Genomic DNA, 17,140 nt, shown 5'->3' on the forward strand with positions numbered 1-17,140 from the left:
GGATATGATATAGATGTTTCAGCCTCTATCCTGGATTTTGGTGAGAATTATTCTGACACTGTGGGCCTCATGGCCTCCTGCTGGTGGTGCATCATGTCAGATGGCATATGCTGGCTCTCCTGTGGGACCTGACGTTCCAGTGGGCGCACCAACAGGGGAATTCTCTGACATGGTTCAGATCTCAAAGGGAACTGCATGGGATCTGATGTGGTGGATAACAAACCACAGCTGGGTCAGAGGTAGATTCCTCTCCCTTCCCCCAACCAGATCTGACAGTAGTGATGGATGGAGCGGCCATCTGGGAGATGCAGAGCAGAGGCATCTTTTCTCCGGCGGAGTCCGGGCTTCATATCAGTCTTTTGGAGCTCCAAGGGTTTAGACTGTCATTAAAAGCATGTCTTTCCTCTCTCAGGGGAATGTAGTGCTGGTGTTTACAGACAACACCACCGCCATGTGGTACTGCAACAAGTGGGGTGAGTTTGTGGACCTTTTGTGAAGAGGCTCTGCGCCTCTTCACATGGCGGAACATCAGGGCATTTCCCTGGTGGTTTCACACCTGGCAGGCTTTCTGAACGTTAGAGCGGACAAACTCCGCCAACAATGCCTGGTCGATCATGAGTGGCATCTCCATCCAGAGGTGGTGCAAGGTCATTTTCAGCAGTGGGGAGAGCCTTGGTTAGATCTGGTCACTTCCACAGATAACGTGCAATGTCAGCAGTTTTGCACATTGGAGTTTCCAAGGCAGCACTGGCTCAGCAACGTTTTTCGTCTCAAGTTGGGCTTAGGCCTTTTGTACTCCTTTCTGCCAATGCCACTTCTGCCCAGAATTCTCAAGAAGATAAAGAACAACGGGCCCAAGTAATCCTTGTGGCTCTGGACTGGGAACAGAGAGTCTGGTATCCCGAGCTATTGAACATGGCCATTGATCTTCCAATCAAACTGTCCCTTCAGGAAAATCTTCTGTCACAGCAGCTGGGGAGGGTTCTCCACCCAAACCCATCCAGTCTCCGCCTTTTTGCGTGGGGATTTAGCGGCAGCAGTTGCCAGCTTTTGACCTTCCGCCCAAAGTCTGTAACATTTATCCTGTCAGCCAGGCATCCCTCCACCAAAACGGTATACACCTGTCGATGAAATAAATTAGTGGCATGGTGCAAGGCAAGTCTGTTGACTCTATCTCGGCCCCTTTTTCCGAGGTCCTTTTGTTTATACTTTCTTTGGCCCAGCAGGGGTCTGCTTTGGGCACCCTCAAATGTTATTTGATTGCTAACTCAGCTTTTATAAGATTACCTGGCCAACCCTCTTTGATTAAATCTCCTGTTGTTAGTAGATTCTTCAAGGGTCTTACCCATATGTTTGCTCCATCGCCATTCATAATGCCCCAATGGGATTTTAATCTGGTTCTTACTTTCTTAATGTGCAATCCTTTTGAGCTGCTCCATGATTGTCACCTCATGCTTCTGACGTTAAAAACTGCCTTCTTTGTGGTAATTACATCTGCCCACAGGGTGGGTGAGCAGCAGGCATTGTCATCTAAGCCACCCCACCTTTCTGTCTATCTTGACAAAATGGTGCTTCGCACCAGGGCTTCCTTTTTCCCAAAAGTGCTCACGCCCTTTCATGTAGGCCAATCCTTCACCTGCCTATTTTTTACGCACCACTTCATCCTTCTAAGGAAGAGTAGAGGCTTGGACCAAAAAGAGCATTGGTATTCTACCTTGATTGTACCAAATAGTTCTGGGTGGATGATCAACTCTTTGTTGGGTGTGTGGATGCAAAGAAAGGTTGGGCAGGGCACAAGAGAACCATCTCTCGATGGGTTGTTTTCTACATTAAAAGGTGCTACGCACTGGCTAAAAAGCAACTCCTGGAGGGTTTGCGCACTCATTCTATCAGAGCGACAGCTGCAACCACTGTGTTAGCATGCAGAGTTCCAGTCCTGGATATGTCAGGCAGCAACACGGGTGTCTCTGCACACATTCACCAAACACTACTGTCTGGACAGTCAGATACTTTGCCTGTTGGGTCCTGCAAGACTTCAAAGTATGATCTTGGTTCGCAGACCCACCTCTGGGGGTAGAATTGCTTGGGTATTTATTCTAAGGTAAGGAATCTGCAACTAGAAGTCTCTTTGAGATTAACAAATTACTTACCTTTGGTAAAGCATTATCTGATAGAGACATATTCTAGTTGCAGATTCCTTACCAACCCACCCATCCTTCAGGCTCGGCAAAGTGATTTCTAGGGTGCAGGACTTTCATGGCCCTAGTTCTGATGCAACAGTGGTCAGTGTTCTTCATGGCCCCGCGCTTTTGGTGTGGAAAGTCCTGAAAAGAAACTGATGTCAGTGCACCAGAGTGGCGCCTAGATGAGTCCTGCAACATCGTATCCACTGCGCACGATGCCGATGATGTACGGGGCACTGACTGAGGCCACCTAACAGCACGCAGGGATACTACTTGAGAAAAATCACCGGATCCATATTGATGCCTGGGGAAATGCTAAGGTAAGGAATCTGCAACTAGAATATGTCTCTACCAGATAATGCGTTATTGAAGGTAAGTAACTTGTTCTTTAGTGCTGCTAAAAGGCATCCAAATTATGAAGCAAGAAGAAAACTTGTATAACCAGGCACAATCTGAGGGCCCTGCAAACATTAGGATTAGAATGAATTGGGATCAAATTTGAAAATACTCTAGAAAAAGCTTATACGTAATGTGGTCATAAGAAAAGACTTTGTATAAAAGTAAAACCCTTCTTCACGTCAGAAGTAATGAATGCAGCTTGTGAGTTGTAGGACCTGAAACTTGTTCACCCTGTTGTCATTTAGCGTTTTGGTGTTGCAAAAATTCTATCAAAACCTTTGCCAAACATTTGAAAGAAAGTAAAAGAATATGAGTAGGCACGCACACTGTTCCGCCCCATTTCTTAATATTTGCAAGAACACAATGTACCAGCAATGGCTAAACAAAACGGAAGTAGCATTTGATATAACAAATATATTCAACGTAAGAAAGCACACGGATTTAAACACACACCATAAAAAACCCTTTTCTCCAAAACATGTATATATAAATTAGAAAGTGTCATCTAAACCACTGGTCTTGTAATGAAACACCTGACTAGGCACCATATGCAATGATTTGTGGCTAAGATGCCCTAGAAAACGATTCATCTTATATTACTGAAAATAGGTTTCTATAGAAAATACTGGTAGTAGCTGCAGAGCCCTCCGCAGAAATTGTATTGTGGGATTTGGGCGTCATGTTTAGTAAATTATTTTATGTTTGTTTTGTGCTCTGCCTGCGCTTGGTTGAGGTTGTTGTGGTTGATCATGTTACAAGCTGCGCTTGCTCTACTGGCTAAGGAAAGGATACCTCAGTGACAACCCCCTTACTACAAATTGTTTTCCGATAAAGACTGGATTATCTTTTTGAAAATCCCAGCAGGCACTACTTCACACATGGGACTATCCGCTACACAATCTACATAAAAACTTTAGTCAGTGTCATCTTAAGGCTTTTCAGGGCCCTAAGCAAGGAATATTTGGGGGGCCCCGGTTCGGAATAAAATAGAAATGTATTATCTATGTTCTGCTAATTCATGCCTACATAATGCCAAAGAATATTGTATTATAGTTTACCTTTCACACAGGTATGGCTGAAAGTGACACCAGTAGAGAAAATCATAGGTAGAGATAAGCAGGGAGATTCTGATAGAGTGGGCGAAAGAGCTCCTTTTCTGGGGCCCCGTGGAAAGTGAGGTCTGGACAGCTGCCCACTTTGCCCATGCCCTTAAACGTCTCTGACTGTAGTTTCACTTTACTTTGTTCAGCTTTTACTTTTTAAACCACTGTCAATATGTCAAAATATACGGAAGTTGTAAGAGTCTGTTTTCCTGAATTCTATCCATTGAGCTGCCATTGCTCTAGTGTTGGCCATTAGAGTGCAGGCTAATCCCAAGGAAATTAAGAATTTGTCACGAAAATTGTTACTGTTTCTTGGAGTACAAAATTATACGTTAGTCTCCCCATTTTTCAAAAAGCCAATCAGTCTCAAATGCCCGTTATTCGAAAATCAGGATAGTGTTTTATTTTTCCTATCTGTGTGAGGCCTTTTTTGGAGACCCATGGCAGTCATACATTACTTACTGGGCAATAACGTTTAGGGTAATTGTCATTTATCACTAGTGTCCTGGAGCGACAGTAACGCCACACTGGTCAAGTACTCCCTTTTAGCACTTGATTCTTTCAAAGAAGCAGAAATGAGCAGTCGAAGCTTGTTACAGGAGGGATTAGAAACAGTACTGAACACTCAGAATGTTCAGGTAGTTCTTTGCTTCAGAATGTAAAAGTACTTGGCAAAATGTAACTGCAATATTTTACACTTCGAACAATTTAGAAGTGCCTAGCACCTTCTGGAAGAGTGTAGGAAGTAGGTAGTCCCCACCCACAGAGGTACAGGTAAAAAAGGCCTGTGCCCCTGACAGTAATAGATGATGCCACCACTGTCCCCATATATTACTGTTGTTCCCACATAGCGTGAGTGGAGCAGACTGTTGGCACTCACATAACACGCACGGGCAAAGCCAGTAGGCCTAGCCTATGCAAGAGCTACTGACCTTGCCAATGTTTTTTAGCTGCATTCTATAACAGTATCGCTGCTTTTCTGCATGGCTAAAAGTCAGTGGCATAACATAGCGTGGCTTACAGGAGAGAAGAGTAGAGTGGAGAAGCATGGAGTACAACGGTGTGGACTAGAGTGGCACAGATTGGAGTGAGCATGGCTAAAGGTTAATGGCATGACAGCGTGGTTTACAGGAGAGAAGGGTAGAGTGGAGAACAACGGCGTGGATTGAAGTGACATGGCATAGAGTGCTAGCAATAAGCATCTAAAGGTAGCCTCCTTACTTTGCCTTATGGATGCACTGCCAGGCCCCAGTGCCAGCCATCTTTATGGCTGCTCTGACAGTTTGCTCATATTTCCATTATAAAAAAAGAACTGGTGCATTTAAGCAAGCTGTTGTAACGGTCCAGTGTGTGTGAGTGACTAAAAGGGCTTGTGAGGTATCATCTGTACTGCGTTGTTAACGCGTTTAGGCTCGGCCAAAATGATTTTTAGTTACCAAAGTCACTCTTCATTTATGTAGGCAACACCACACTTAAATCTTCCTTCCAGTAACTAGAAAGTTGTGCTTGAGCTTCTGTGAACATTAAACATACTGCTCATAGACCTGTTCCTGGAGCACGTTAGGTCTGTCAGGCGGCCTTCTTGCTATAACGCCACTAGTAAAGGCAGCACTTGCTACGCCTCCTCTCAGGTTGTGCTTAGGTGGGGAGGGGGGGGGGGGAGGAGATCTCTGTCGGGAGAGTTAAATTCACTTACTTTTCGTTATATTAACAGCATCTGCGCCCCCATTTGAAGAGGTGTCGGAAAAAAAAGTCACATCACACGATCAGATAACGCTTCCTTGAGGAAGAAAGATAATTTTTAATAGAGTCCAGTTCATATAGAGACCTTGAACGGGAGCTGAAGTGATGTCGGAAGAGGTTGTGTCGTTACTACCTGAGCTGCCGACTTAGGAAATGGAGAGCCAGGTTCGAGGCTCACCATCCTGTGATTTTGGGTAAACCACTTAATCTCCCTGTGCCTAAAAAAAGTTATGAATACCCTCGGAGATTATATGAGCTTCGAAAATGGTGTTTAGTGGTGGTGGCCATTTACAAATTTGAACCGTGCGATAACTTAGGGCCATATGTATGAACACATTTTCCCATAGACACAGACTGGGCAAAACCCATTGATACATCTGGCCTTTAATAATTTAAAAAGCACTATGTTGCGAACATGGATAGTGCCGTGTTATATATCTTTTTTTTTCGGGCAAGCAACGATGGTGGGGGGCACTACATGGAGAAGGGGTGGGTGGGAAGGAGAAGAGGCAATAGTACCTGAATCCCAACGTGAGCAGCGGATAGACACTAATTAAAATGAATCATCCTGTGCTTGTTCAGTGCATCACACAAATCAAAGGAAGTGACGAATGGCCCGCTGACAAATTGGGATGCAGCAAAAAAAAGAGGGAATATGCTGCCAAGAATGTTAAGCAGTGGGTGGGCTCCAATTGTTTTACTGTACACAATATTGCTCGCAAGGAGTGCATGCACTGTCGCAGGCTCGACCTAAAAAGGGGTGTACATTTAGTGCCACCTTACATCAAAGTCCAGCTCTGCTATCTTAGTTCACTTTATGCATGAGGGCCCTCAGTACATCTGCCTGATTGTCACGCTCATTGGGTGATAAATTCACACGTCAGAGGTTATGGTGCACAGTTCTCAAAGCATTCTGCGTGCCCAACACTCTCCAGAATCAGTTTATTATATAAGTATATCCTCTCCTTTTTATGCTTGCATCACTAAAACACACACTAGTCATTGTATTTTGATTTGCCACATAATACTATTGGGCTAATTATGAATCTGAATTGTGTGACATGAGTAGAAGTCGGTTATGAATAGTTCACATTTGCCTTTACCCTCTGACGTAATAGAGAACTTATGTGTTGAGGTTCTGCACAATAGTGCTTGAAATGTGAAATTTATTTGACTTTTTTTTTATACAGATATTTCTGCTTTAATGCTTCCGATAAACTGCTGCTTGTTAGTAAGCAAGCCCTGGTAACAACAGTCAAACAGGTTTGGTCAAAATCTAAGGACATGCAACCATAAAAATGAGAAGTCTATCCATCAGCACAAAAACATACTTTGTCGTTTTCCTTTTCATGAAAATAAGAAAAAACTATATTTCTTAAAGTAGAACAACTTGCTTAACTTCCTAACCTCTACAGCAAACATTACCACCCAGATTAAATGAACACATGCTAACACTTGCGTGAAGGAAGGACAGTGCAAGGCAGCACAATTGCTTTGGTGACATTTAGAAATCCACAAAACACGATATTTGTGGGGCCTTGCTCCAATTCCCACCTGCAAAGTAATGCAATGCAGTGCTTTGCATTAGCCTTAATCGGGGAGGCGTTATGTGGGGTGAGCATGGTTGTTTCCCTGAATCCACCCGTTTACTTTGACACAAATCCAGGTTTACTAAAGTCAGTAAACTTGAATTTGTGCTAAAATGTTGCACCTACCACACCTTCCAATGAGAAATATTTTCTGCAGCACAAATACAAAGAGGAATGCACCTCTAATGATTGTTTTTCTCCACAAACCCTTCCTGCCCAAAAACAGTCCTGTCCACAACGCATGACCTCTTGCACCATGGCACAAGAGGGTATGTGTTGGCATTAGGCAGCCACAAGTGCGTCAAAGGAATAAAGCTGAACTGAACCATATCTTTGTAAATACAGTGCAGTTCAGCTCTCCCCATGCGTGAAAGATTAGTTTATCTGTACCTATGTATTGATGCACATTATTTCAGGGCCAGAGGAAGCAAGACCAACAGGAAGAAATCTATTGGCCTACATTTTGCATTGTAGTGTAAGCAAAATTTGGTTAGTTTACAAAAGAGAATTTGGCGGTGATCTCCACTAGTCCATGGCATACTTCAACGGTGGGGACCATATAAATTACAGTGAAGTTAAGGGGCCTTAAGAGAGGCAAGAGCCAATTTCTTTAATATGCCATATGGCCATTGTCATGCCTGCCAAAGATTATAATAAATATATCAGGTCCCTGATACCATTATAATGTTAAAATTACCACGTTGGTTTGCTAGAATCAGAATATTGGGTTTCTAATTGACTGCAATAAGGTTCATTTAATACAGACTGGTTTCTTTTATTGCAGGGTTTGGAACAAGCATTTATCAACCAAGACCAGGCTATAGCTGCTCAACAAGGTGCTGTTCTTAATTTAGCTGGTGTAGGGAGCTTCATGCCACCTCAAGCAGCCGGTATGTATCCGACCAACCTCCCCATGTAATAGGTTTCATACTGGAACAGAGCACAGAGATTTCAGCATAAGTTTTACACTTGATAATCTTGGTAAGATGCAATAATTTGTGGAAGCATGTGCAGTCCTGTGCCTTGCTTAATATAAATAGAAAACTGCTTGAAATTTACGCAAGAGCTTTGATACAAAACTTGAATTATGCCCTAAAGTCCAGTATGAGGTATGTAAGTGTTTCATGTCTCCGGCACTTCCATTATCTAACTGCATGCATCAACTAACAAACGTTCCTACTGCGTGCATCTATTTGGCATAGTTTCTAATAGATTCCACTGATCCCTTTTCTATTCCCATGTCTGCCTTTCCTTTCCTGACCTGCCTGCTCTCCCCTTCTCCTTTCCGTAGTGTTGTCTCAACCCGGCTCTGCCGTGAATAGACCCGGGCAAGGGCCTCCTCAGCAGAGACTCCAGCTCTCCTCTGCCTTACAAGAGCAGCAGCAACAGGCCTTGCAGCAGCAACAGATACAAGTAATCCAGCAACTTCTCTGAGTATCAAAAACTAGATTTCTTGGCACCACACCTTTCTCAGAGAACTCTCAAGGATGATATTCTGGACCCCTAGTCCTCTGGTGCCCTAAATTAATGCTGCCCCTTTGGTTTTAAAGACATTCAGGCCATTGGAGCTCTTAAGGGACTAGAGGTTTTCAAAATTTTCTATCAAGTTGGAGCACTTTTTAAGCCCTTTAACAACATTCCAGTAGTGCTTCCGGCACATGAAAGGAGCCCTGCCAGGCGTGACTGCATTCCAAAATGCAAGCAGCTACCTAACGGTTCATTCAACAAATAATTCCTGCTGCAGTGAATGAAGTCGCAGCACAGCATTCGATTGGGGTGTAATTCTTACTGCCTGGGATAGAGCAAATCCATCTCCCCTTCTACTTCGAAGGGATTACTTTAAGTTGCTTGTTTGCTGCATCAAATGCAGCAGAGATTTAAGGAGCACTTTTCACTAAATTTGTGAAGTTTCTTGATCGGTTATTTGAGACTGTCCCCTGAGCAGGCTCCCGTGCCATTGGCGCTGCTTGAATGTGTCCATTGTATCAGTATGTGATATTCCCCTTTCCCTTCAGTCCTTTAGGTTCCATATTCTTTCTTACTTATTCATGTCATTATGTGTTGATGAAATAAGTAATTAGGTTTTTCTTCGTCCCCATGACAGCAGTTGCAATTCTTGCAGCATCAAATGGCTATGGCGGCAGCACAAACAGCTCAGCAACGACATCACCATTCCGACAGCCAAGCAAAAAGTAAAAAGAAGCGAACCACATCAAACGAGTCCAAATCCTGATGTTTTCATATCGTTCTCTTTCATCGAAACAAGAAAAAAAAAACTCCAAGTATTTTTGAGGGGGAAGGCAGGATAAGATTTTTTTAATCAGTGTTTTTAGAACTTAAGATGATGAGAAGAACATACATATGGAAAATCATGATGGCTATCACAGGCTGCACTTCCAGCATTTCAAAAGTGGAACTGGAAGTCGGCAATGGTCACCTCACTGGGGAACAGGAAGTGATCGCGAGCACATGGAGATGAGATCTACATATACACATATATTTTTTTTAACAACGCGTTTTTGTTGCCATGCCAGGCATCTGTGATGTGTAAGAGACATAAATGAAAAAGACTCTTTGTAGCAACGGCATTTTGTTTATTTAGTACAAAAGTATTGTGATTACTTTTTTAATAAGTTTGTTTTTAAAATAGAAAAAATGAAAACAATCTTGCGTCTTCTTTATTTTGCCTTGATACTTTCAATTATTTTATCGATTAGCATCTTAACTTCTTTGTGCCTCGTGATAGCTCGACTAATACAATCCTGAAGATTTTCGCCCGTGAGGGGACTGCCACCTAAAAAAAAAACATAATGGATGAGATCACTCGTTTGCATACATCTCAATTAGTCACTTTTCTCAAAATAATTGTGAACGTCATCCCATCTAACGTGTTACCACAAATGACAGTAGATGTGCACAGCACTCTTCAGTTTGATGCAATTCCGAGAGGATACGTTGATTGTTCCTATCCTTTGGAGTTTAGGACATGTATATTGGTGTGTTGTGTGCCTTTTCTATACATGTATTCTTTTTAGTAACACCTATCCCTAGTTAATGTTTAGTAATTCCACTGGCAGCAGGACGTCATTCCCGAGATGCACTATGCCTCGGTTTTTCTGATGCTTGCTCCTTTGAGGCAAGGCCTGACGCAACATTTTAGTTAAATTCAGGCACACGTTGCCAGCGAGCACATTGGTTCTGCTGTATTCTTAGGTGTTTTGTAAAGTTCAGCATGCTACCCACAAATACCTAAGAGCAGGAGGTTGAAACAGAAAAAAGCCCCAACCGGATATTCTTTTTGGCAATCCTATAAAGACTCTAGGTTGTATTTTTTGCATTCCTTGATGGACGAAGGCAAAAGATCTGGTCTTTAACTAGGAGGCTCCTCTCTGCCTTAGGTCAGTTTAGTAGTCACTGTTCCAAAGCGGATGACTGGCATTTTTGTTTCAAAGGGCAGGCTTTGGTATTCTCTTTTCCCAGGACACTGCAGTAGAGTTTAATTTGGGCATGACCCAGAGATCTTTCGTAATACAAACTAAGCACAGCTGAGACCGTATAGGACTGTGCTGGTGTATTACAACTCAATTTATATACAGCTGGACACTCCTGACGAGGTGTTGAAGAGTGTTAGGCTATGAAGCACGGTGCTCTGGAACGTAATTGGGCTTTCAAGAAAACCATTCAATGCATTGACTCTAGTAGTAGATAAAATAACATGGGGTTAGGTGTGCCATTTATATGACATGTACACATCAGACGAGGCGTTTAAACACTTTATGCCATGCAACATGCTAAGGTTCCTGGTTAGTCTCGTGGTTCGTGGGATTGGAATTGTGCTCTCAAGGAAACCTTCCACACATTCACTGCAATTTCTTTGCGGAGGACGTCGTTTATAGAAGTCATAATTAGTTGGGAATATTATGTGAGTTCATGCACATTGTTGGTGGGATTGCAACTATTAAAAAATAAGGTATTATCGGTAGGTTGCAGTGGCATAACCTTCAAAAGGAAGGAGAAGTTTTTATCTTTGAAATGATAAGAAATCTGCAGAAATACAATAATAAAAATTAAGGCAAACCTGCATGTGATTAGAGAATGCAACTCTGGAAAAAGAGGCATGCAGAGGATGGGAAGGGTAATTCGAAGAAAAAAGGAGAGGCAGCAACTCAAAGCTTTAGGTTAGGGTTAACCTTTCATGTAGGGTTTTAGCAATACAGAAGAGGCATTTTGAGATAGCAAGCAATTCAAGGACGCAAATCTACAGAAGATGTAAAGATAAAGACCATATCTTGGTCAGGGATCCTAACAGGCGTATCTGTTTTTGTGGGGTACCAGCATAGAACAGCAGCATAGAGGAGCTTTAAAATCTGTTTTTCTAGATTAATGTTCGGTCTTCCAGTGCTCAAAGCCTAGTGTTACATAATGTAGGAAGCTGGCTCTTTATATAGTGGACCAAAAAGAGGTACATTGTACAGACAGTCCAGGCAAACCCCAAAGGAATTAGAGGCACAAATGACGCCCCCAAATGTTCTCTTTTGTGGTGTTGTGGGCGAGCAGTTAGGCATATCAGAGGGTGGTGCTAAGCATGTAAGGCAAACACAGACAGCAAGTGAGACACTCAATAAATAAATCCAACACCAATTCATAAAAAAATAATACTTTTATATAAATTTAGGTACAGATACCAGCATCATCGTAATCAGGTATTTTTTTTGTTACAAATGTTTACAGTTTTCAAAAGTTGACACTTCGTGCATTTTTCTGTAGCTGCAATGTTACCCTATGGGAGAGAAAACATGAACGGCAAACAGGTACTCCACAGCAACTTATAGGACTTTTCTTCAGGACTTAAGGTGAGTATGGGGCAAGGTCCAAGGCCACACCAACAGGTCGGGAAGGTCTAGGGTGTCTGGGTGCAGAAATGTGTTAAGGCGTCAAGTGTACCATTCACTTCAATGTGGAAAGGTCCGGTTACAGAGATGCTGCAGGTAGGGACTGGAAGTCCAGTTTGGGTGAACCACCAAAGGGGTTCAGTTCTTGCGATGCTTGGGGACGTAGGGACAACAGTGGACCTCTTCTCCTCCGTCCAGGGAGGCCAAGTGAAGAGGTGCAGTGGACTGTTGGGTCTCCGACACTAGACGCGGTCGCAATTGGAGTAGAGGTGGGGCATGCAGGCAGAGACTACAAGAGCCGTCAGGAAGTCCACAGTGGGCGCACTCAAGGTGCGCTTCGTCTCTGGAGGGTTTGGGAACCACGCTGATGCTGTTGGCCCACTTCAGCTCAGGTTAGGAGGCTCTGGTGTAGTGGTGATATCCGGCATTGGGTTTTGGCAGTCCTGGGTCCTCGTAGTTCTTCTTTGGTTGCCTACAGATGCAGGGAAGCAGCTCCAAGGGAGTTCTGGAGATTAGCGAAGCACTGCCAGCTCTCCTGGTTTCTTGTAGTCTGCAAAGCAGCAGGTCTGTTGCTCCACAAGTGCTGGGTGCAGCGGGCAGGCTGGCAGGGTTGGTGCAAAGTCAGTTGTGGTTCTCGGGTCAGCAGTCTTCTTCGTCCACTCCTTTTGTGTCCAGTATAAGGTCCTGGTATTGGGGGGAATGGGGAATCCCCAAAAACTCAATTTAGGGGCATTAAGTGAAGTGAGGGGTAGTAGTCAGTGAGCTACTTACTCCTGTGGTCACTTCTAGGTGACTTTGATGTGGAGTGGGAAGTTTTTCCAAGCTGTAGAAGCGATATAATAGAACATATGTCCTCCTGATTAGGTTATTTGTATGCATTGGGGGGTGTGTGAGTAGGGGTCCCATGGAATGGAGATGTCTGGGTGGAAGGAGATTTGACTGTTCAGGGATGTGAAGCATGCGTTGTGTAGTGTTTGAATGAGTGGGTGTGAAGGGTTTGAAATTATTTGGTTTGTGCATCAAAACCCAGAGAAGCCCTCTGAAGTGTGATGCGAGTTCTGTGTGGGTGGTTGAAGAGGAGTCTGGCTGCAAAATTTAAGATGGTTTGCATTCTTCTACTGAGTTGCCTGGTGTTCCCACAGCCCAACGTGCTGGTGACTAGGGTGTGAGAGGCTGTGTTTCTAGTACTGCCTGGGAGCCATTTGAAAATCTTCCTTAGCATGTTCAGGAGGTAGATGCAGTGAGACTTGTGCAGCCATATCCAGTTTGTTGTCGATGATTATTCCGAGGCATCTGACTTCGGTGGTTGATGTGGGCCAGAGTTGGGCCGGCCATCAGCTGTAGTCCCAAGTAGTTGTAGTGTTTATAAAGTGCATTATGCCCACAGGTGTCAAAGCGCTACCAGTAGAAAAAAGCGACACTAAAGGAGGATTAAATTATAAGAGGAAATATAACCATGTCTTAATTTGTTTCCGGAAAGCCATTTGGGAATCAAAGCTGGCTATGTGAAATGGCAGCGTTTTTTCAGAGTTTGGCAGCCACTACCAAGAAGCTACAGCCTCCTCATCTAGTCTTCCTAAACTTAGGTATGACCACCTTCCTCAGAGATGAGGAACTTAATTGTCTTGAGGGAAAATACCACTAAAAATCTGGCCTGAGGGGAAGAGACCCACGCTGGTGCAAAGCCTTGTGTCCCATATAAAGGGCTTTAAAGTTCACCCTCTGTGTAATGGGTAACCAGTGAAGTGACTGCATGCCTACTCTGTGGGATTCAGGCTGTCGCATTTTGAATCACCTGAAGTTTCCTGAGGGAGTCTGTTGATGTTTAAATAAATAAAGTGAATTACAGTAATCGAGCCGAGATGTCACCAGAGCAATAGCCACTGCCATTCTAAGTTCTGGAGGAATGAAAAGAAATACTTTTCTCAGAGTCTTAGGGAATATAGAAACAAGTACTAATTGACCTTGGAGTCCAAGGGTAACCTGTTATCAAAAATAATCCTTCGGTTCTTTGCTGTGACAACTTAGGTGGGTAGTTGGCCACATGTCTCTTACCACCATAGCTCAGACCACATGGACTGCCTGGCACCAAAGACCATAATCTGTCTTTTTTTAAAAATGTAGTTTTAAACAGTTCTCCTTTGTAGGAAAGTGCCCCTTTTGGCATGGTTAGTCACCACCCCAACACGTTTGCCTTATATTGATGCTAACTTGACTGAGTGTGTGCTGCAAACCTGCAACCTGTTTACCAGGCCCCAGCACCACTGTTCTTTCCCTAAACTGTACTATTGTTTCCACAATTGGCACACCCCTGACACACAGCTAAGTCCCTTGTAAAAGTACCAAGGGCACTGTGACCAGAGAGGGTCCCTAAGGGGTGCATCATGTATTATGCCACCCAAAGGGACCCCTCACCAAACCCATGCACACTGCTATGGCAGATTGTGTGTGCGTGTGGAGAGAAAAAGGTAAAGTCAACATGGTATCCCTCTCAGGATGCCATGCCCACAAATGACTGTCTGAGGCATAGGTAAGTCACCCCTCGAGCAGGCCTTACAGCCCTAAGGCAGGATGCAATCTACCACAGGTGAGGGCATACCCGTATGAGCAATATGCCCCAATAATGTCTGAGTCCATTCTTAGACATTGTAAGTGCAGCGTGGTCATACCGAGTACATGGGCTGCGAGCCTGTCATTACAAAGTAATGGCTCCATGATGGTTTCACTGAAGACTGTGAAGTTTGGTATCAAACCTCTCAGCACAATAAACCCACATTGATGCCAGTGTTGTATTTATTGTAAAATGCACACAGAGGGAATCTTAGAGATGCCCCCTGTATTTTGCCCAACCCTTTAGTGCAGGACTGGCCAGTCTATGCCAGCCTGCCACTAACAGACACGTTTCTGACCCAATTAGGTGAGAGCCTTTGGGCTAGGATGCATCATAAACCCGGTTTGCATTTCCTAAATAGCAATTTTTAAGAAATCGCTATTTAAGAAATGCAAAAGGGGATGTATGAAAATTGCAATCGGTAATAGCGATTTCTTAAGAGTCGCGATCACTATTACCGAATCGCAATTAGGGAATGGGACTCCATTCTTGGTGCAAATGGTTTTGCATTTCTGAATTTGCGAATTCCTATTAGGAATTCACAAACTAGGTATTGCAAGTCCCAGGGTGCTGGGGGCCTGAGGCCCCCTTTGGTGCACCCCCAAAAAAATATCAGTGGACATATGAGGCGCACACATGCCATAGGGGCATGTGTGCGCTACATGTCATTTTTAAAAATGCATTTTTAAAATTGCACATGGTTACCACCAACTTGGATTTGGTGGTAATTGCATTTCCTAAATGCCCAATTCGCATTTAGGAAAATGCATGATGCATGTGCTTTGGAAATCGCAAATAGGAATTCCTTATTTGCGGTTCCCTATTTAGAGAATCGCAGTTTGCGATTCCCTAAATGGAGTCGCGATTTCAGGGAGTCGCTATTTTAGCGATTTCTTGAAATTGCACTGCGAATGCCTTTCATAAGTCTTGAAAGGCATTTGTGCATTCGCAAACGGTGGAATTTTGCAATTCGCACCGATTACGAATGCAAATAGCTTTGATGCATCTAGTCCTTTCTGCTCTCTGGGGTCAGAAACAAAGCCAGCTCTGGGTGGGGATGCCTCTCACCCCTCCTCCTCCACCCTGTCCCCCCCCATGCCCCTGCAGGAACTATAACACTTGGTGAGTCTCAAAGGCTCAAGCCTCCTATTCCAGGGCACTCCAGTTAGTGGGGATCCCCTCCCCCCACCCCCAGAGCAAGCCCCACATTTGGCGGCAGGTCCTGTAGGAAAATTAGGTAAAACTGGGAGGAGTGACCACTGCAGCTAGGACCACCCCTAAGGTGTCCAGATGCGAAGTGACTCTCTCTCTCCTTCCACCCCCCCCCCTCCTTTACATAATTCTCCATCATGTTTTGGAGGGTAGGGACCAATAGGGTTAGGAATGTGCCCTCATTCCCAAAGGGAGTTGGCACTGGAAGGGTGAAGCCACCCTCAGGGACACTTAGTCATCGGCTACTGCCCTCCGCCCTCTGTAATGCCCCTAAAATAGAAACAGAGAAGTGTTGCTTACTTATAAACTGCTTTATATGCAGAAAACAAAGTACATTTGATACATATGCTTGATACCTATTGACAATTGTACTTACCTGCAACAAAGTTTGTCTGGTCTTAGTAATAAAGTAACAAAATATATTTTTGCAATATAAAACAATTGGCCTGGAGTTGGTCATCGAGTGTGTGCCTCATTTCTTGACTGTGTATGTACAACACATGCTTTTCTCTACCCTCTGATAAGCCTAACTGCAAAAAAGAGAGCTTTAGCGTAATCTACTTTAGGCTCTGGGGAACCCCTGGTCTATACTAAAATGAGGTATAGTGTGCACCGAGCCAGCTTCCTACATCCTTCATCCAGCTACCATTGTCCAACATGCATTGTTTGAACTTCTCTACCAGAGCATGCATATCCTCAAACATTGAAACAATGATCTGCCAAAGACGAGACCTGGAAACCAAAAGATCACACCAAGGTTGCTAGTGGTGCAACATAAATATTAAATAAGGTGGGGCTAAGTGAGGTCCCTTCAAGTACTCTGCATGGGAACTGAAAAGAGGGTACTGTGTAGTTGCCACAGCTGACCATCTGGGTTCTGATGGTAAGAAAAGCGCTCAGTAAGGCCAGAGCAGTGTCCCTTACCACTGCCTGGTGCAATCTATTCACCAAGTGGGTTCGGGACACCATATCAAACGCCAGATAGATCCACCATCACTAGGATGGCAGTGCTGCCCTGGTCCACTTGACATCAGATTTGGTGCTGTGACAACTGTGGAAGCCATTTTGGGAAGGAAGCAGAAGGTGCTGATTGGCAATGAATTCTGCCAGGATCTCAATCATGTGCCTTTCCAGTATTTTGGCTGGCGCAGGCAAGAGCACGATAGGGTGTGCATTTTTAAGGTCATGTGGAGCTCCATTTGGCTTTTTTTTTATTTATTTTTTTAAAGGAGGATGATAGCCTCCTTCCACAGTTGAGCAAAGACTCCTGTTCTAATTACTTGATTTTAGAACCTTTCCCAAGCAATTAGTTATTAGATCCGATACTAATTACAGAACTTTGGGGGGGGGGGGGGAGTGGGGGTGCAAGGGTCCTCAGGGGACCCAGATGTCAATTGCATTAGGTAAA

General features: G+C 44.0%; 2 protein-coding genes across 8 annotated transcripts in view; one reads left to right on the plus strand and one right to left on the minus strand.

Annotated features, from left to right (window-relative positions):
• Window positions 1–9,682, plus strand: part of SUPT20H (SPT20 homolog, SAGA complex component) — a 566,651-nt gene extending 556,969 nt beyond the window's left edge. For 3 of the 7 annotated variants that reach the window (XM_069205507.1, XM_069205510.1, XM_069205508.1), the window contains 3 exons: window positions 7,802–7,907; window positions 8,309–8,430; window positions 9,122–9,397. In XM_069205507.1, the coding sequence (XP_069061608.1) occupies window positions 7,802–7,907; window positions 8,309–8,430; window positions 9,122–9,250 (357 nt within the window). In that variant the 3' untranslated portion in view covers window positions 9,251–9,397. Of the gene's footprint in view, window positions 1–7,801; window positions 7,908–8,308; window positions 8,431–9,121 lie in introns of all 7 variants that reach the window. The other 4 variants (XM_069205513.1, XM_069205512.1, XM_069205509.1 and 1 more) reach the window with 3 other exon arrangements.
• EXOSC8 (exosome component 8) overlaps window positions 9,591–17,140 on the minus strand; it is a 293,056-nt gene continuing 285,506 nt past the window's right edge. The window contains exon 11 of the mRNA XM_069205514.1: window positions 9,591–9,811. Within this exon, the coding sequence (XP_069061615.1) occupies window positions 9,696–9,811 (116 nt within the window). The 3' untranslated portion in view covers window positions 9,591–9,695. The remainder of the gene's footprint in view (window positions 9,812–17,140) is intronic.

The sequence above is a fragment of the Pleurodeles waltl genome, chromosome 8 (genome assembly GCF_031143425.1).
Source record: "Pleurodeles waltl isolate 20211129_DDA chromosome 8, aPleWal1.hap1.20221129, whole genome shotgun sequence".
In the NCBI taxonomy this organism is placed as follows: domain Eukaryota; kingdom Metazoa; phylum Chordata; class Amphibia; order Caudata; family Salamandridae; genus Pleurodeles; species Pleurodeles waltl.